This window comes from Crotalus tigris, unplaced genomic scaffold (genome assembly GCF_016545835.1).
Source record: "Crotalus tigris isolate CLP2741 ecotype Arizona unplaced genomic scaffold, ASM1654583v1 scf7180000017800.2534000, whole genome shotgun sequence".
Classification (NCBI taxonomy): Eukaryota; Metazoa; Chordata; class Lepidosauria; order Squamata; family Viperidae; genus Crotalus; species Crotalus tigris.
In genome coordinates, this window is record NW_024096645.1 from 1561932 (window position 1) to 1582778 (window position 20847).

General features: G+C 38.4%; 1 protein-coding gene across 4 annotated transcripts in view; it reads left to right on the forward strand.

The window, feature by feature from the left end:
• The window catches only part of PCBP4 (poly(rC) binding protein 4), a 55972-nt gene that overhangs the window by 17724 nt on the left and 17401 nt on the right, over positions 1–20847 (forward strand). For all 4 annotated transcript variants that reach the window (XM_039342612.1, XM_039342613.1, XM_039342614.1 and 1 more), the window contains exons 2-11: positions 6676–6845; positions 7344–7367; positions 7459–7491; positions 8768–8884; positions 9565–9696; positions 10127–10255; positions 11881–11955; positions 16579–16623; positions 17310–17385; positions 20628–20680. In XM_039342612.1, coding sequence (XP_039198546.1) covers positions 6735–6845; positions 7344–7367; positions 7459–7491; positions 8768–8884; positions 9565–9696; positions 10127–10255; positions 11881–11955; positions 16579–16623; positions 17310–17385; positions 20628–20680 — 795 coding nt within the window. In that variant the 5' untranslated portion in view covers positions 6676–6734. The remainder of the gene's footprint in view (positions 1–6675; positions 6846–7343; positions 7368–7458; positions 7492–8767; positions 8885–9564; positions 9697–10126; positions 10256–11880; positions 11956–16578; positions 16624–17309; positions 17386–20627; positions 20681–20847) is intronic.

A 20847-nucleotide genomic window follows, 5' to 3' on the forward strand; every position in this document is an offset into this window, starting at 1 on the left:
AAATGTTCTGTTCAGTACGTTCATTGTTAAGTTTGGTATCTCATTCAAGATCTGGTCCACAAAAAACACTAGATGGCAGAAAGGAAATGATCACCTCATGGCCACCCAAATTTTTGCAGCTCTGATCTAGTCCTCTACCTATTATTCTGCTTAGATCAGAGTCTTCACCATGCACACACGTACTGTAAAGTTTGCTTCCTTAATATTTGTTCATTGAAAGCATTGGCCCAATAAACAGGAGTATGGAGAAAATCTGGTTTATGGAAAGAGTCCTTTTGATGTCCCAGTTCTTAATTTGTGGGCCACTTCTCTACTTTCCTGATAAAGAATTCATCTTTTGTTTACATTATAAGAATTATGCACCATTACGGATAGTGTATCTTCTTTAATGTGGTTGTATTTTTAGCCTCTTTCAACAGAAACTGACTAACACTACCCAAGTCATAATCTAAGAACCTATTTCATTATCCATAATAACGTTCTCCTTTCCTCAAATGCACACTCTTTCTTGTAAACTGTAAACTATTACTGTATGCATGCATTTAGGAGTGCAATTAAACAATTTCTATGTTATTAAAGAAAATAATTAAAAACAATATTCTTTTCTTCCTATGCTCCTGTGGGAGTAAGCATGTATATCCAGAAAATAAAGATCGGTCTGAACATACTAAAAACTAGTACGGTTAGTAAATAGATTATTGGAATAGAAAGAGAGAACAACCTGTGTCAAATGAACCAGGACACTCAGTTGATAATCTGGAGCACTTTTTAGCCTCATCTGTTTTGCAGAATTGTTGTGAAGATCAAGTAGAGGAAGGAAAGAATGCAAAATCCTGTTATCTCTTTAGCTAAAAGCCTCTTTTAAGTTTATGTCTAAAATGTAAAACATGGATGTGACAAATAACTCATTGGAGAGTTAGACTAGTAGTGGAAAACCAGGTTTGATTGACAGACGAACTATAATATCAGCCACTTTCATTAATATTGCTCTCTTCACTTTGTTTATCAAGATTAAAATTCCAAGCTGTTTTTTATCTAGCCTATGCCATGGCCCCAAAGGCCTAAGCTGGATCCTGTAAATGTTCTCATTTTATTTCCTTATGTCAGTATTGTAGAGATGATGTGTATGAAGGTTTTTAATTGTTCCTTCTCAGAATGATGTATTAGGTTTGCAGTAAATTATGATAGTAAATTAAGAAAAATAATTATCAGAATATTCACCAACAAAAGCAAGTAGCAAAAGGCATCTCATTCTGAACTTATAATTAGACTATTAATTTCTTCCTAAAGGTTTGCAAGAGGACAGTATTAGGCAGATAAATGAACTTATATTTTCATTTTCTTCTAAATATTTGTTGCACTTTCTAAAGCTCCCAAACAAAATGAAGCTTGTAAGACAAAACATGTAAAAATTGCCAGCTTTACAAGGTCTGAAAAAAAACTGATATTATTACACATTTTATAAATATATCCTTGGATTTACAAAAAGACTATAATGGGGGTATTACTTTAAACATAGAGATTAGCTGTAAAAATACAGAGATATTATGATCTATGCAAAGGCTATAATAGTACTACAGCATTAATTGTAACCTATTCCTTTTGCAGATAAATACATGTAAAGGGTTTTTAAAGTGCTTTTAAAAAAAGATAATGAGACCTTAGTCTTTCTGTGCTTGGCAGGAAGTACTTCTAAGGAAAGGGAGATGTCTTTAAAAATAAAAGCTCTGCTTTAAAACAAGATGATAGCTCAGTACATTTGAATTCAAACAATTAATTTACTTCGCAGGCTGATTCTCTGCATTGTACTCAGAGCAACTTCCAAGTAATTTCAGTGCCTGACTGATTGTAACAACTCACTTTTAAGATGATGTTATGTGGTTTTAATTTAAGGAACTTTCACATTATTATGACTTGGGGAATTTTCTGTATACTATCTTATGAGTATAGGAAGCCCTACAAGATGTTTTTTGAACCCAGAAATAAACAAATAAGCAGATTTATTCTACCGTACTTATTCTAAATCACAGGACAGTTGGAGGTCTGGGCTACAAAATTAGCAGGCATCAAGATCCATCAGTGGTTTAGAAAAGATACGATGGGGAGGAGGTATGAGAGAGGCATATAAAATGCACTCCATTCAGAAAGTGAATAGAAAGGGTTTTTTTTTTCCTCCTCTCATTGAACTTGATATGGGCCATTCAATTGATAGGAAATTCAGAGCAGATTAAAGCAATGCTTCCTCATGGATTTTGCTATTTCTAGCACAGTGTTTCCTAAATTTGATCCTAGAACCCCTAGAGGTCCCCGGAGATACTCAGGGAGCTCTGAAATCAGAATTATTGCCAGCCTATATTGAAAAATACAATATTAAAATACCATCAAACAATGGTGAGAAATTGTAGCTGTGAACATGTCAATTTTAATGTCTTAATACAATACTTATCAATAAATATAATCCACTCCTCTAAACATAACATCCTGCATCATCCACTTCTAAAAGGATTAAGAGGCAGATTCATAAAAGTTAAGAACCAACTGTTACTAGTCTTAATAGTTTTACATGATGGCCCCAGCGTAGCAGTTGATGCAATAAGGAAAGAGAAGGGCATTATGGTGGTTTCACTTACAAACTTCCCAAGGGCATCTCATTATCAGCTCTATTGGTTTGACCTAAGCCAGCATGGCTATTTCTTCTAATCCGAGGCCACCTGGAGCTAGCTCAGCACTTATTACAGTACTTGAGAGATAGTCCAGTAATGTGGTTAAATCTACTAACATTTACTGTTATTTATCATGACATTCATACTGTATTTCTGGAGATCAGCATTCACAGGACCAATCCCAAAAGGATTTATTCTGACTGTCCTGAAACAATTTCTTGGAGAGGATTTTGTCTGTATATTGTCATATAGAGAACCCTGTAATGTCAAACCAGATTGTCTCTGAGGCCAGGAGTTTCAAAATAGCCCTTTATCATATACCCAGTCCTATTTTTAAGCCCTTGGTTGCTTTGTTGTGGTTGAGCACACAGATTGGAGAAATGCTAGATCTTCCCCCCCCCTCTCTTCTCTCTCTCTCTCTCTCCCTCCCTTCTTCCCTCCCTCTTTCATTCTCTCTATTTTACCTCACTCTCTGCCCTGATATTATAGGATGTTTCCAAAAGGAATAGAATAATAACTTTATTGTCATTTTGAATGTATACTAATCGGCATACATTAAAATGAAATTTCCTTGCATACAGCTCTGAAAGGATCATTACCTTTGATATACACTATATAAATATGAAATAAATAAATAAATACAGAATTATGCATATATCCACATATATGACACAGAGAAACAACAGTCTAGTTCAGGTTATGTATACATGTGCATGGCGAGAAAAACAAATCTTGCGAGTTTACCAGACGGATGGCATAGGGAACAAGCTATTACAGAATCAGGTAGTCCTGCTAGAAATATTTTGAAACCTCCTCCCAGAGGGGAGCAACAGAAGTAGACCATAAAGTGGGTGTGTGGGGTCTCTAATAATGCTTTGAGCTCTAAGCACATAACGCTTATAAGCAGCATCCTGAATACCAGGGAGTGAGCTTCCTATGATCTTCTCGGCTGTCCTTACCATTCTCTGTATGGACTTTCTATCTGAGGCACTGCTGCCACCAAACCAGACCCCCAAAAAAGCTTTTGAACAATACTTTGTGCACACTACACACATACACCCCAAATTCAGGATGACTGCCAAGACCATCACTGCTTTGAGTAAATTGGTAATATTTTCCTATTTATATATTGATCAGATGGAAGAGACAGGCACCCAGACAGACCGACGGCATCAATCTCTGAAATAGCATCAGTTTTCCTAACAGCAAGCACTACTACATGAAGACTGAGCCTCTTAAGGGGCTGTTCTGTAGCAGTTCAGATCTTTCTCCCTCTTGCTAGCCATATTGCAGTTGACAGGCGGTTTTCTCATCTCCTACAGCACAACATTGGCCGATGCCCCACCCTTTTTGGTAGGCATGCTTGGCTGGGGCCATTGGAAGAAAAAATCACTAAGCATTAGCAAGCAATCAAATATATGAAAGACGACCACTTAGCAGCTCTTCCAATGACTTCCATTAAGCTGTAAAGAAATAGTGAAGAAAAAAAGCTACCATTTCTTGATTCCATGCCAAAACCTGCATCAATCTCTGCAAATGTTTTTCTCTCTCTTAAGGGCCTCTCCCCAGCATTTACTTGTATTCAGTTTATCTATAAATTGAATTCAAGGGGGGGGGGAGAGAGAGAGAATTTTGAAAAAAGAATAAATATTCAGCATTGCCTTGCATTTAAGGGCTGTGCTTTATAAATAAGATTGTTGTGAGATCCATCTGTGAGATGGTAGAAGAGTTAGCCATGTTCTGTACATAACTCCAATGGGATATATAAAAGTATTAGGACAAAGATGGGCTAAGACAACCACCAGGAATCTTTGCAATATATAAACTCTTTTTTTTTTTCAGGCCATTTTGGTAAAGCTGAAACTATGTGCATATACAGTAGTTGTTCCTTTCTGTATATCTATCATCTATGCATTTATATTAGTCTTTCCCCAACCTGGAGCCTCTTATAATTCCCCAGATAGCATGATCAGCAGAGGGATTATGGAAGTTGAACTGCAATACATCTGGAGGACCTCAGTGTAAAGCTGATATATCTATAAACAGGTCACTTGATTTTTGTCATTGAGTTATGATAGATACCTGGAGTCAGATGACATCTTATCTAAGTAGAGATGTGTGCATATAGGAAACACACAATCATACATTGGAAATCTTTTTTGGGGGGGGTGCTCCCATTGCTAACCAGAATCATCAATTTCTTCTGCTTTGGTTTTTATACGTGGATGATAGCTGGGAAAAGAAGGATCTCAAGCAAGGAGGAAATGTATCTTTGGATCTATTGTCCTCAATATAACTTCATAATGCTTGCTTTCAGCTACGGAAAATTACCATTCCTTTCTCATCAGGGAGGCATAGATAGATCAGAATTACTTCTGGAGCAAGGAGGATAGTAAGGAATGGTTAAGCTGCACGCAAGAACGAGACTCTTAATAATCAACCTTCCTCCATCTACCTGCAGATACAAACAATTCTATAGACTGTTCCTCTTCAAGATACATTTGGAGTAAAAACTTGTCCTACTTGTATAAATAGCTATTCTAGGCATAGTTTGTAGAACAAACTGAAGTGACCTGGTTCATCCAAGTCATAAAAGCGTGCTTTACAAATTATATCTGTATTCACATATCATATTAGATCAAAACCGAACAACCATATTGTGACTGCTACCTATATACCTGGTAGGTAGGTAAATATGTGTTGGTGGATCAATACAATACCATGTGTATCTACTTAAATAAATACGGCCTCCATGACTGTTCACCCTGCAGTTGGCTTCACCACTCTGTATTTTTTAATGTACATGGATTATAATATTTCACAGATCAGATACAGATATGTGTTTCCATTAATTTTATCCTGCCTAATGGCTAAATAAGTCATGTTTGTTTATGTGATGTTTCCCTTCATCACCGTTATCATTATTCTCCAGGTGCTCTGAGACAGGAGTATCAAGGGATGTTGCATAAAAGCCAACCCCTTCTTACTAACCTTCGACTGAACCCTGGTAAGACTGAATGGCTTTGGGTTTGCAGGGCTCTGGAATCTAGGACTTTGTCATTTTTGACCTCTGGATGGGGTGGCACTGCCCCAGAAAGACTCGGTGCACAACTTGGGGGTTCTCCTGGACTTGTGACTCCTGTTCAAAGAACAGGTGATAGTCACGGCTTGGAGAGCCTTTGCACAATTTCGTGTTGTGCACCAGTTGTGGCCTTTCCTGGACCAGGATTCTCTGCGCTCAGTCGTTCAGTCCCTAGTCATCTCACGGCTGGACTATTGTAATGCACTCTTCATGGGGCTACCCTTGAAGAGCATTTGGAAGCTACAGCTGGTGTATGGTAGCATGGGTAATTTTGGAGGGCCTGAAAATGGTCCCTATAACACCACTGCTCCGTAAGTTGCACTGGTTACCAGTCTGCTTCTGGATGCGATTCAAGGTTTTAGTGATCACCTGTAAAGCCCTTCATGGTATGGGTCCAGGTTACTTGAAGGACCACCTCACCACACTCGGATTGGCTTGTATCACTCATGCCGGCAGAGGAAGTATGCTGTGGGTCCTGTCAGCCGAAGTATTCTGGCTGGCGGGGTTTAGGAGGAGGGCTTTCTCTGCTGTTGCTCCTGCCTTCTGGAACATATCCCCCCCCATGTGAGGTTGGTCTCAACCCTCCTTTCCTAAGGGCCCAAAGATGTGGCTGTGCCAGTCAGCTTAGGGCCCCAGTGGGGGATCAGCGCAGTGGAGGTGGTTGAGTGAGTAATAACAGATCCCATTTCCCCCTCCACTCCGCCCCTGCCCTCCCCACGTGTCCTTGGTTTTAATGTCTGATTTTAACTTTATGTTTTAACTAAGATGTAATTGTAAGCCGCCCAGAGTTACCCTCTGGTAAGATGGGTGGCCAATAAATTTTATAAATAAATAAAATACTAATCACCCTTACCCCTCCAACTTAATGGGGCTGCTTTACAAGCAAGGTACCCTATGAGACTTTTTTTATTTTTCTCTGTGCGTCTGCAGATTTGCCGACTTCAACACCTTCTAGGACCAGGGTGTTGATTTTCCTTAGAAGCAAATCCATGCATTCCTACACTGTGGCATCACCAGATAGGATGAGTGGCTCAGATAACGGACTGGATGAAACAGAACTCAGCATTACACTCACTCTCCGGATGCTTATGCATGGAAAGGTAAGTACATTGGGACTGCCATATTAGGCTTTAGCCGTGGTCTCTGCATAGTCAGTAACAAATCTTGCATGGGGCAGAATGTTCATTTGAGCTGCAGGGAAGTGTTATTTTGCAAATCCCAATACTGAAGCCTAGCGTGCTACAGTACAGGAGTTTAAAATATTCTCTCCAACCTATCATATGTTTTTCAATACTCTGCAGAGGCACTTGAGGTGCAGAGCAAAATAGTGGGTTAAATTGCCAAGGTGGTCAGATTAATACAAATTCAACATTAAGGTTTTTTTTTAAAGAGTTAATAATGAAGACAAAGAAAAAGAATGATCATGACAGGGAGAATAACCCTTTCATTTAATCTGTCAAATCATGAATGACCTTTACTTTCTTTTTTGAGAAGGTGTGCGATTGCTTCCTCATTTTTAAAAGGATATATCTTCAGGCATTGATAGACTCTTACAGGTTTGGATATCTCTTCTAACCCCATTTCTCTTGTCTCTGCAGGAAGTTGGCAGTATCATAGGCAAGGTAAGATCAATGGAGGTCATTCTGTGTGCTTCCAAAATCCTTTTGCTCCACATTCTAAGACTAATTGCCTTTATTGTCCTTAATCCTACAGAAAGGAGAGACTGTGAAGAAGATACGAGAACAGGTAGGTATCATGGGGAAAATAGCCCGAATACAGGTAATATACTATTCCAATGTTTCTCAACCTCAGCAACTTTAAAATGTATGGACTTCAACTCCCAGAATTCCCCAGCCAGCCCATCTGGGAGTTGAAGTCCACATATCTTAAAAGTTGCTGAGGATGAGAAGCAGCTATGTATTCTATAGTTCTAGCTGTATGAATTCCTAACAAATGTGAAAAATCTATTGGGAGAAAGTAGGATGAGGATCAAGAAGAATGTGCTAGAAAATATGGAGAGACAGAAAGCGGGATCAACCTACACAAATATTGTGGTCACTATTTTTCTGAATATAATTCATAATTATTTTAAAGTAGATTCTGAAATAATGAATACACTTCCCTCTAGCTCCTCAGTGTCATCGAATAAACTTAAACATTACTGATGACATCAGTATTTCTATCCTCAGAGATGCTTTAATACTATACTTCATGAACCTGCCCAATGATGGTGCTCTTTCCTTTCAGAATTGCTGTGCCATTTTTTTTTTTTGAAGCTTTGCATCCTGTCTTTATTGGTAGTTAACTGCTGCTGTTGGATTTGCCAGGTTTATTTCAGTATTAATCTAGTTTAAACTCACAGTGCAAAAGATGTCATGATAAAAGTGACTGGAAAATAGAAATGAAACAGAATTTATTATCTGTTTAAATATATTACTACATTCTATGATGCAATAATAATAAGAGGACACTACAGGTATGAAGACCATTAACTTTTGAATTTATCCTCTCTGGAAATGAGAGGATTTGATTCTCATGTAACAGATTTATTTTTATTCTGTTCAGTTGTATCCAATTTTTAGGGACTTCCTGGACAAGTCTCCGCAGTTTTCCCAGCAAGTTTTTTCAGAAGTGGTTTGCAATTGCCTCCTTCCCAGGTCTGAGAGAAAGCAAATGGCCCAAGGTCACTTTGTGCCCAAGGCAAGACGAGAATTCAGTCTCATGGTTTCTAGCCTGATGTCTTAACTACTATACCAAACTGCTTTTTTAGCAGATACCTCTCAGACAAATGCAGGGATGAGAAAAAGAGATGTGAGGCATGAAGTCCTTGCTTCTAATTTAAATTCAGACTAGTCTCCCCAAACAGACAGGGGCTATCTCATTTGTTTCTTAGCCACATCTGCAATATGCAGATAGCGGCCAGCCATTATGAAACATTTTGTGCATTTGGTTAAACCCTTCTATAAAATTAGAAAACTTAAAACGTATTTACACGGTTATTTCTGGTTTGCTGTGTCTTTAGAGTACTGCCCGGATTACCATTTCAGAAGGATCCTGCCCTGAGCGGATCACCACCATTACAGGTTCTACTGATGCTGTTTTCAGAGCTGTTTCCATGATTGCCTTCAAGCTGGAGGAGGTGAAGTAGCCCCAGTCTCTGTCTGTTGCATGTTGCTCCCAAAGCATGTCTTATTAGTTCACATTAAGTGTATTGTAGCACTAAAAAAAAATCTATCAGTTTTCCATTAAAGGTAGAAGCTTTATAAATGATGTCTAGTTATTTAGAGCTTACAATGGCTATTGCGTCTATGATCAAAATTGTGAGATTTCATACAGTTCCTGCCAAAAGAAAGAAGACAGTGATGCAATTTATTTTTGAGAAAATTGATTTTGTGGTGTTTGAAACAGGAAAGTTCTTGATAATTTTCTGTCACATACTGAATCTTGTTAAAGCTTAAACAGCCATTTCTGGTAATGTACTTCTCTTGGTATATAGTTTAAGTTTTCCTAGGAATTCAAAACGATCATATTAAAGCCAGTGGTGGTGATGTCACTGTATTTATATCTCACCAAATTACATCTGTGATTTAAAAAAAAATCAAAACAGAATATTATTAGGATGACAGCATGTACAAAAAAAACCAAACCCCTGGATATCATAAAATAGTGGTTCTTAGAGGAAAAGAACTAGATTTTTAGGATGATTTTTTTTTTACTTATAATGGAGGTTCTAACACAAAATGCTGCATACTAATAATTAAATGTGGTTTTGAAAGGATCCCTTTGCACTTGAATTGAATACAAATTCTTTTATTTCAGGACTTGGGAAATGGAGCAACCAATGGAGGCACCATCTCCAAACCACCCGTAACACTGAGGCTAGTCATCCCAGCTAGCCAGTGTGGCTCACTCATTGGCAAAGCTGGAGCCAAAATAAAGGAAATCCGAGAGGTAGAGCCTTCAATTGTCCTATCTTATTCACTTGAGCATTACTGCTACTTTCTTACTTTTTTATTTTTTGTGCCTTAACTTTTGTTCCTTTCTAGTTTCATTGCTATTGATCTTATGCTCCCAGAGCGAATGGCTTAAATCTCAGAAACTGCTATTTCTTGCACACTTCTTTCTTGTTAAATAAAAATTGAAACTAAATTTACAACTTTTTTTCATTTGCACTTCTTTGTGAAAGTCAAATGAAATATTTTGTTTGTATGAGGAGTCATATCTATGTAGGGGAAGAGGTATCACAGGAAACATTTAGATCTCCGAATAAATTAGCTCCTTCAAGAATGCTGTAATAATCTCACGGGATTACAAAGTGTTCCTGACCCAGCTCCATGTAAGTGGAGGCTGCTCAGAAAAACAGAGCATTTGTTCATTCCAGACAACAGGTGCTCAAGTCCAGGTGGCTGGAGACCTCCTGCCCAATTCCACTGAAAGGGCTGTCACTGTCTCTGGAGTACCAGATGCTATCATCCAGTGCGTGCGACAGATCTGTGCAGTTATACTGGAGGTACAGCTTTTGTTTACTCTCATGTATCTCTACAACAGTGGTTCTCAATCTTTTTAATGCCGCGACCCCCAACCTGTCATAAGTTGAGGACTACTCAACCGGTCGTAAGTCGAGGACTACTCAATTGGTGCAGCACCGTTTGCAGAATGGGACTTTTGGCGGGCTCAGCAGGGCAGAGACAGCCTGGACAATTCCTATTGGCTTTTGAAAGCCAATAGAATTAGACTCTATTCAAGAGAGTCTATTCTATTGGCTTTCAAAAGCCAGTAGAATAAAAGGGAGTAGCACAGCTAAGAAAAAGGGGAAAAAAATGGCGGACTGCGTTGTTTGGCGACCCCTGTGAAATGGTCGTTTGACCCCAAATGGGGTCCTGACCCACAGGTTGAGAACCACTGCTGGTTCTCTACAATGTCTGCTCCTTCGTATCCAAGTGGAGAAGTGGTACTTTAAGGCTTTGAGTCTGCTCCTTCGTATCCAAGTGGAGAAGTGGTACTTTAAGGCTTTGAGTTCAGACGTGCTCCTTGGGTACTTCAAAACTTGAATCCACTTGGGATGCCATTATGATTTTTCCCCCCCTGTTTGTCCACTGTGTGGATACCAAAAAAACCTCAGCCCTATTGCAGACATAATTTTAAACTAACAACGGCGGCAGCAGTACATGTATATTGGGAGCTGCTGAGAGTTGGTTGTTAGATGAGCAGCTATATAAATATAGAGAGGGAGGGAGGGAGGGAGGGAGGGAGGGAGGAAGGAAGGAAGGAAGGAAGGAAGGAAGGAAGGAAGGAAGGAAGGAAGGAAGGAAGGAAGGAAGGAAGGAAGGAAGGACATCCACTTATGCACATGCACTTGTTATTTGCAGACATTTTTTACTGTTAATAATCTGCTGTCTAGCTGCTTTTCTATTCTAAGGAGAAAAGATGGATGTAACTTTATCCCTTTCCATTGGGGTAAAGTTTTGAATGATTAGATGGTCTATAAAGAAAGATTTAAGTATACCTCTAGCACATTACTGTTAATTCCTATTTGCAGCAGCCAGACCTATTTCTTAGGAAAGCAAGCAAGCAAGCAAAAAAGACATTTACGTAACTGTTGAGTCAGACATTTAAATGGGTTAAGTATCAAGCACTCTCCTCTAGATAACTGTGCTTTAGGATTTTAGGCAGGAATCTTTCTCGGCACCATCTGACCTTTCTGAGTTGTGCTCCTTTGCCTGGAAGACTTCTCATGCCTTAATTGCAGAGGGAAGATGATTCCCATAGCAGAAATCTTGGGATACTTTTGATTCATCAAAATCTGCAATTTGCTGGGCAGCCGTGTCAAAGATAGGTTTCCTTCACAAAGGATATAGCATAAGTAGTATCTGTTCTTACTCTCTAGTATTCTCTTCCGTTAATAGGGGCAAGAGACTAAACATGATCAAAGGTGATCTTTTACTTTTCATATCCCGCCCATATCTGAAATTACTCAGCATAAACCAAATGGGAGGGAGCTAAAAATATCCCCTCTTGGTGTAATGCCAGAATGCCTATTGTGTGACAGAAGGCAGTGCCTGTTGGCATTAGAATGCAGCTTGGGGTACACAAATATAGAATTTTGCACTGATACTTCCTTCTGATTTCCTTCAGTCACCCCCAAAAGGTGCCACGATTCCCTACCATCCCAGCTTGTCCTTGGGACCGGTTCTTCTCTCAGCCAATCAGGTAAGAGACCTTTAAGTAAACTATCAGTAGATTGTTTTGCTAAGAGGCTTTGGGGTCCTCTGTTATGATAGCATTAGTGGGAAGAGGATTGAGAGATGGGAATGGGATGGGCCAGCAAAAAGACACTGAGAATGAAAGGCAGGATGGTGAGAAAGTACTAAGAAGAGGGTGAACAGGCCAGCAGGAATATGCTGGGAACATGGGGGCAGATCGGTAGGATTATTAGCTGCAGCAGCAAGATGCTGGAAAGGGGAATGAGGTATCCAAACCAGCTGCTGCCTGATGTAGACAATACTCCCAGCATAACTGGAATTTGGATTGCCTTTTTTTTGAGCGCATTGGGAGGGGGAGCTTGCCTATTTACAATATGTGTGCAGTAGTGGAAGTGGCCAGCTATAAAACATTTCCTGGTGGGCAAATTGGCAAGATTACTATTCTTCTCCTTGTGTTAACCCCAAGAATGCCCTCTACCACTTTAAATTGTTCTCTTTTTTGCATCCGTGGCAATGCTTCCAAAGAAACCACTGGATACATTGTTATCTTCTGGGGCTGAGATATTTTCCTGTAAATGAAGAAGATGCTAGAAACTGGTTTGTCAGAAATGAAAAACAAGGTTCACACATGAAGGTTCAATTAAGCTGATTTATTGGTAAAAGCCTATAACTAAAAGCCTTCTCAACTAACAGTCAGCACCTGGTTAGAGTTAGATAAAGGTCAACAGCACTAAAAAACGGTTTGGAAGTTCGTTTGTGGCTACATAGGGATTCTAGGCTGATCTTTTCACTCCATCCTCAAGTTCTGCCATTCCTTCTCCTACTTCCGGAGTGTCAAACTGCCGGCCCACAGGCCAGATGCATCATGCCAAAACCGCACCCACCCCATTGTTGGCAATGGAAAAAAAGTCATGTTACGTGATGTTGCAAGTTTGACACTCCTGTCCTACGTGGTGCTTTATTTGTGGCATACCAGCTTCCCATGTATTCCTGTATCATTAAAAGAATCTAACCAAAAAGGGTTAGATGAAGATACCTATGATATCAGAGTTGATGAAGATACCTATGACCACACTTATGTGTGATGGTAAGAGGGAGATGGGCGGCGTATACATTAAATAAATAAATGATAGCACATTGTTTGCCTTGGAGACTACAAAAGGATCCTCTTTAATTTGAGCATCCTGATGACCCAGAAAGGAACCCCAGTAGCCCTCAGCAGTCATTAAAACAAGGGAGCTGACCATGCACAGAAAAATCATTTCTTGCTTCTCTATAAATCAGGACAAGCCATTCTTAGTAAGAGATTCTGACTAAAAGAGTGAGGTTAAAGGGATGGTTTCAGAATCTTCCAGAAAGAGAGAGATGAAGGAGTAAGTGATTTTGAACTGCTTAGTGGGCATTGAAGTCCACGAGTCATAAAAGAGCCAAAATTGCCTACCCCTGGCTTAGGCCTTTGTATGTCTTGGGCACTACTTAAAACTTTGCCTGGATATAGCTCAGCAACCTGAATAGTTGTTGTTCACACAACCAGTTCATCAACTTTCCTATCTACATCAACTCCAATTATAAAAAGAGAAATGGAAAGCCAAATGGCACCTTTATTTCTAAACTATAGGCATTATCCCAATAGTAAAATCGTGTTTGATTAGTGTGAAAAGTCTAAATTGTGTTGTTTGTATTATATTTATCTGTTCATTTATTTTGTATGACCACCCAACTGACAAAAAGCAACTTTGGGCGGCATACAGCAATCAAATAAAACAACAAACATAAAAACAACAGATATAAAGATATAAAACTCTACATTAAAAGATAAATATTATAAAAACAAGTATACAGGCCCTAGGCAGAGAAAGGAGAAAGATGGCGCCTGAGCAAAGAAGCCATAAAAGCATTCTCTGGTTCCCTGGGAGCCCCAGGACTGATTACATAACCAGGTCTTGAGGGAGTTCCAGAGTATCATAAGGGATGGAGCTAATCTAATGTTTGGGAGAAAGAATGTTTCATGAGGGGACTATGGCAGAGAAGGCAGGCCCCTCCATAGGTTCCTAACTGATGGTACCCCACAGCATGTGCCATTTCTTCCTTATACTAGCATTGAAATCTTAGTACAATTTAACTGCTAATATAAGCCAAATAAAAGCAGAATGAGCCATAAAAGAGGAAGAAAAATGTTTTTCACCAAAGCTGCACAATAACAATTGACAATATAATCCAGTGCATGCAAATTCAGAAGTATCATAATTTCAGTTTCTCCCAGACAGGATTGTCATATGTACCTATAAGTGCTTAGTGAGAAAAAACAGAAATTAATGTATTATACTAAGTCAATTTATAGCAGTGGTTCTCAACCTTTTTAATGCCGTGACCCCCCCCCCAACCGATCGTAAGTCGAGGACTACTCAACCGGTCGTAAGTCAAGGACTACTCAACTGGTGCAGCACCGTTTGCAGAATGGGACTTTTGGCAGGCTCAGCAGGGCAGAGACAGCCTGGACAATTCCTATTGGCTTTTGAAAGCCAATAGAATTAGACTCTATTCAAGAGAGTCTATTCTATTGGCTTTCAAAAGCCAATAGAATAAAAGGGAGTAGCACAGCTAAGGAAAAGGAGGGAAAAAAAATGGCGGACTGCGTTGTTTGGCGACCCCCGTGAAATGACCGTTCGACCCCAAATGGGGTCCCGACCCACAGGTTGAGAATCACTGATTTATAGGGATTTCAGTGAGAATTCACTATAATTTTGAACAAAATCCCATTATTGTTTTGTTTTTCTTACTTACATGTTCTCCACCGATGATCATAATGTGCACAGTATTAACTTTAATCTGTTTTTTATACTGTAGTAAAACTGAGAAGCATTAACTACTGTTTAAAAATTAAAATACATTTACTAGATGGCCAAAGATGTACAAGTTAATGCAAAAAAATTCTGAATGACTGAATAAATCAAATTACGACTGCATATAAATGCTCTTAGTAAAATGAATGAGGGTGACTTAGTCTCACCCAGTGGCAAAAGACTGACATATATTAAACTTTTCTTGGTAACAGTCACCATTACACCTTGTAAAGGTGTAATGGTGTGGGTGGCCCATTTTAAAATAATATGTATTTAATTCTTCTGAATTCAGAGCATCCCATTTACATTTCAGCTCAGATAAAATAGGTCATAAGGGTAGAATATTGTGTGAATTGCACAAACTAAAAACTTAATACATTAGATATGGAAATGGCCAGGGTTTTTTGTTTTTTGTTTGTAAATGAAAAGACTTGTTCTATTGCTCAGGCCATTCAATCAAGCTTGGAAAAGAACATTTGTTTTGGCTACTCTTTACAAAATGTATTTTTGGTACTGGTATGCTGAATCTTATGTGATCAAGAGACTAAACTACACACATGTTTTTGCATGATTGTAAAACTTCTGATAGAATTTCTATGGCTCCTGAGTCTTTTGTTTTTTATAATGTTTACAACTGAAAGATCATTGAGCTTATTAGTTTCTAGGGCTGTGCAGTGCTTTGGATTTTGTTCCAAAAAGGCATTTTAGTGGTTTAAATGCACACCTGCCTGCAACCATTTAAAACAGCTAAGTCTTTCTCTAGGAGGGAGAAAGGCTGAGTCTCTACCTAGCATTAGAGGGCAGCTCTGCTTTAACGAATGGCAGACAGGTGCAATGCTTGCTTGAACGCTGAAGTACCTTTTTAAAATCAAATGAGAAATGTTGTCCAGTTCTTATTTTTTTTTAATTATTTAAAAAGTTTTATTGAAAGTTACAAAATAAACCCATTTACCCAACCCCCACCCCCCGACTTCCCAGAGCCAAATACAGGGTATTTCAAACATATTAAACATAATCTAATTAAATTAACAAATATATTAATCATAAGCTAAACAAATTTAACAATTTATACAACAATTAAAATCATACTTAAACCTTAATTCCCTTTAAACCTTAATATCATAAACAAATCAGTTTATAATCAATTGTTATATAATAAAAAATTAATTTAAATATTATTAATAATACTTATTATTTAATCATAAAATAAATGGAACTTTTCAGTTCCATATTTAATCTTAATATAATCTATCCATCTTCTCCATACCATAATATATCTTTCTTGTGTATGATCCTTTAAATAAGCAGAAATTTTAGCCATTTCTGCTAAGTTAGAAACCTTAAATGTCCATTCTTCTAATGTAGGCAACGAATCCTTCTTCCAATATTGACCTATCAATAACCTTGCTGCTGTAATTAAATTCAACATTAAAACAGTATCTTTGACATCAAAATCCTCAAAAATCCCTAATAAAAATAGTTGAGGAGTAAACTTTATCTTCCTTTTGAAAATATTTTGAATGTTCCACCAAATCATGATCCAAAAGGCCTTAATATTTTTACAATGTTGTCCAGTTCTTTAAGTTTCCAGGATATCTACTTTTGCTTTGTTGCTGTTGTGGCTTTCTTTCCCCCTTGCTGCAACTGCACCTGCCACTTTTCCCCCCTGCTTTTCTCTGTGATTTTTTTTCTTACTTTAAGACCTTTCAATAAATGAAGTTTACAAGGAAGCTCTAATATATTTTCAGAATACCTTTCTTCTTTGTATTTGTTTCCCCCTTTTGTAGGGATTTTCCATGCAAGGACAATATAGTGGAATATCTCAAGCTGAGGTAAGTCCAACTTGCAATCTGTATTTAAACTCCAGGTTTTCTCCTCTGTTGTCCTCACATCTTGTTGTTGGTCTCTGGACTTGATCCATCCTATGCGTCTTTTCTTGAAAATATTATGGAAGAATCTTTCCAACCAGGTGCTTCAAGCATATTAGCCCCCCCCCCCCACAGTATCTGGAGATCACAGATCAATCTTGGGGGCCTTTTATTGAGGTCAGTTGTTAAGGACTGTGGCAGAATTTACAAAAACAGGCAAAAGCATTTAGAATGACTTAATTTTAACCACTCAATGAATCTTGGCCTTCAGGAAAGCCCATCTCTGTATCCTTAGTGGTAACTCTGTTTAAGTGGATGGAGACGATCCCACGGCTACAGCCGAAGCCTAATTTAAAATTGGCATGAACCACAGTGAAAAAAAGCCCCTGTTGTTGTGAGATGGATAGCTCAATATTGCTTCTTAAAAGATATCTTTATGAAGCTTACAATCCCAGACTTATTTGAAATAGTAATACAAACACAGTGGCCGATACAGTTTCGTTGGTTCCTTTTGGAACCAGTTTTTCCAGCCACGAGAAAATCTTGAGCTTGGAGAGACCCTCCAAGATACTGTCAAGAACCACTAATGTAGAATTGACAGTTATTTATATTTAAGGGTTATCTGATTTTGTTTTTTTCCTGTTGTTCAGGTGACAAAGTTGCAGCAGCTTTCGGGACACCCTGTCTCATTTTCATCCTTGGCACAAACTCCATCTATAGTTGCAGGTAAGAGAGTTGTGTGTAAGAGTTCTGTAAGATGACTAATCCCAGAATCCTCTGCATCACTATCTGCCCTGAGATTAGATAAGGCTATATAATTTCTGATAATCTCAGATCTTTAATTACAGTGTAAAGATTTTGCGAGTATACTTCTTTTTGCAGAGAGGAGGCAGAAACATATTTATAAATAACCCTAATGAGTAGTAATTTTTCACCAAGAAATGTCAATTAGAACAATATAACTTGAATAAATAACACATTACATTCCAAAGAAAAATATGTGACTTTTATTGAAATGTAAACAGTATTTGTATTAGAGTTACAGATAAACCTATCATTCTTTCGTGTGATACCTGTGAATTGCATAAAATAGGCATAAAAATGAATCTGCATTAAAATGATTTTTACAGATCAGGCAGAGGATTGCTAAAAGATATGATATTGGTATTGGTAAGTGATATGAAATCTAGTGAATTGTTAAGGATTTATTTGGGATATAAATACTAAAAGAAGAAAGCAAAAGAATTGTGGAGAGCATTTTGAGACCCTCTGTCAAGACACCTATGTTTATAGCCTCTAATTTTATAGCAGCCTGCCTCAACCTGACAGCCTCTAAGTGCGAGCATTATCCCAAGTTAGCAAAGGTAGAGTGTGGCTGGATGAATATTATGGAAGTTTTGGTCCAGCATTCACGGAAGATGCCAGGTCAGGAAGGCTATCTTTTACCGAAAAAGAAAGCAACCTAAGGGATAATTTAAAATAATTATTGGGGAAACTTGAATCAGAGACATAAATAGGAAATATGTCAGTAAAAGTGCACAATTGGTAAGGTAGCTCTATTGAAGTAATGATAGTTGATTCTTTAATGTACACCTTAATTTCTATCCATAATCCTTTGGACAGTCACCCACTTATTAAGATGCTTACAGAGCACACTTGGGTCATTCTCAGTCTGCTTGAAAAACTGTAATTGATTGTGCAAAATATAGACATCTGGATTACATCATCTACAGCAGGACAGGAAAGAAATATGGCCAGAGAGTGGGGGGAGGAAGCTGTGAGTCCAATTTCCAAAGTGGTTCTCATCTTCTAGAACAATCGGTGGCTATTTCCTAAGCAGTGACTAGAATTCTGATTCATAATAAGTCATGGTGTATTGAATAAACTGCAGTACACTGGGTTCATACATAACTAAAGCAGAACCTGTAGCTTACAGACAACAGTTATTGCACTCACAAAACAGGATTATTGCACTCACAAAACCATAGAAGCCAGATTACAGTTTAGCATTGTTTAAATCTAGATGTTAAAAATAGGTTATACAGCAGTATCAGTCAGTCCCCCTGTTAAAGAAGAATATTTTGCAAATTCATCTTAAGTAGCCAAGAGTATTTTTGTTTTTATTAATTCTTTATTTTCAATATATCCATCATTATAGCCATCTTCAAATTAAAATGCAGAGGAGCGGAACAAAAGAAATCAGCTCAAGAGGCCCAGCATACACTCTTTCTCAATGTCTCCCGTTTTCTTTCTCTAAATAGAAACATAGACACACACACACACACACACAGAGAGAGAGAGACAGAGAGAGAGAGAGAGAGAGAGAGAGAGAGAGAGAGAGAGAGAGAGAGAGAGAGAGAGAGAGAGAGAGAGAGAGAGAGAGATGAAGGAGTAAATGATTTTGAATTGCTTAGGCCTTTGAATATCTCGGGCGCTACTGAAACTTTGCCTGGATATAGATTAGCAAATCTTGAAAAGCAGCTTTGTGGCAACACTCAGAACCAGCAGATGATTTCAAGCAATTTTCAAAGGCAATCCCATACTGAGCACATTGCAGGAATCCAAGTAAGGCATGTATCATTCTGGCTGGATCTGATATTGCTGGAAATAGTTTTAGTATCTTTGTTCTCATCACAGAAAAGCCATTACGCAAAGAACAAAGCAACAGCTTACACAATATCCTTTGATTTTTGTCCTAATGTAAAACCTATGCATAGCACAGGAAGCCACCATCCACACAAACATAGCAAAATAGACTAGTTCCACATGGCAAAGAAGTGAGACAAGGCTTTCCCCTTATTTATGTTTTTTTAATCTACATCCTGAATATGTATTCAGGGAAACTAGATTGGAAAAAAGATGAGTGTGGTTTTAAAATTGGAGGAAGAAACATCAATAGCCTTAGCTATGCTGGTGACACTTCACTACTCGAATAGCTGAAAATGCAAATGATTTCATTGCTCAGTGGTCTTTCCTGTGACACTTTATGGAAATGAAAGTTGGAGTTTGAAGAAGCAGGATAGAAAGAGTATTGGTATTTTAAGACAGTGACATTGGGTAGTCAAAAAAGCCAATCATGGATCCTAGAACAAACCAAGCTATGGTTCTTATTAAAGAAACAAATGGTCAGGCTCACATAATCATATTTTAGACATATCTGGAGCTCTCTTGAGAAGTCTGTAAGTTGGGGAAAAAATGAAAAGAAACAGAAGAAGACAACCGGGTGTACGGACTCAGTTACAGAAGCAATAGGAGCAGGCACTGTTATAAGAGTTGAAAGTCTAGGTCAGAGAGGGATCATCCTGGAGAAGGTCTGTGTGTGGTTGCTCAGCATCAACATTGAATTGATGGATTCAGTTATTCCAAGAATAATTAGGAGCTGAATCTCTGGATGAAGTTACAAGTCCAAAATTGTAATCTCTCCTAATGGAAGGAGCTCAGATAAACAATGCATAACAATAAGAAGCCTTCATTGGGGGTTTTGTTTATTCATTGATTGAACTTGGCTTTTCCAAGTAGCCTCTATAAAAATGCAGCAAATCCACGCAGTTGAACCAAAACTCTTGCCATCTGAGTAAGGACGAGGATTGTTTCTTATTTTGATAAAAGAGTATCTGTAGCCAATGGGGTCTGCATCACACAGGAAGAGGCTGGGATAGGCTGGAATTCCACCGGGACTATCTAAAATTAGTCCTGTGTAATGTGACCTAAGTGAAATGGCATAAAACAAAAGCCCCCTCTTGGATCTGCTGATTGCTTAGCAAGAGCTGGGAAGCTGTCCAATCCTTTTTGTGTCCTCCCTGTTCTTTGTAACTATGGTGCATAGAAAGGATCTTTAAGATGCTAACATTTCAGTTCTAGCTTATTCTAGGGAAGGCAGGATTATGAAATACCCATTCAAGGAGTAACCAGGGGGTAGCAAAAGGGCCCCAGTAATTCTGTGTCTTCTTTCTCTCTTTTCTCTGTAGGCCTGGATGCAAATTCTCAGAATAGCTCTCAGGAGTTTCTAGTTCCCAATGATGTAAGTCAGACTTTGATGTGAGCTGCCTACTCTGCTGGGTTAATGCTGTGGTTGGTTGGGTCTTTTGTTTGCACTGTTGTAATTGTACCCACTTCCGTTCCTCCCATTTCACATCAGTATAAAAGCTCATTGGGCATAAATCCAGACCCTTTTTCATTCTTTTCCTC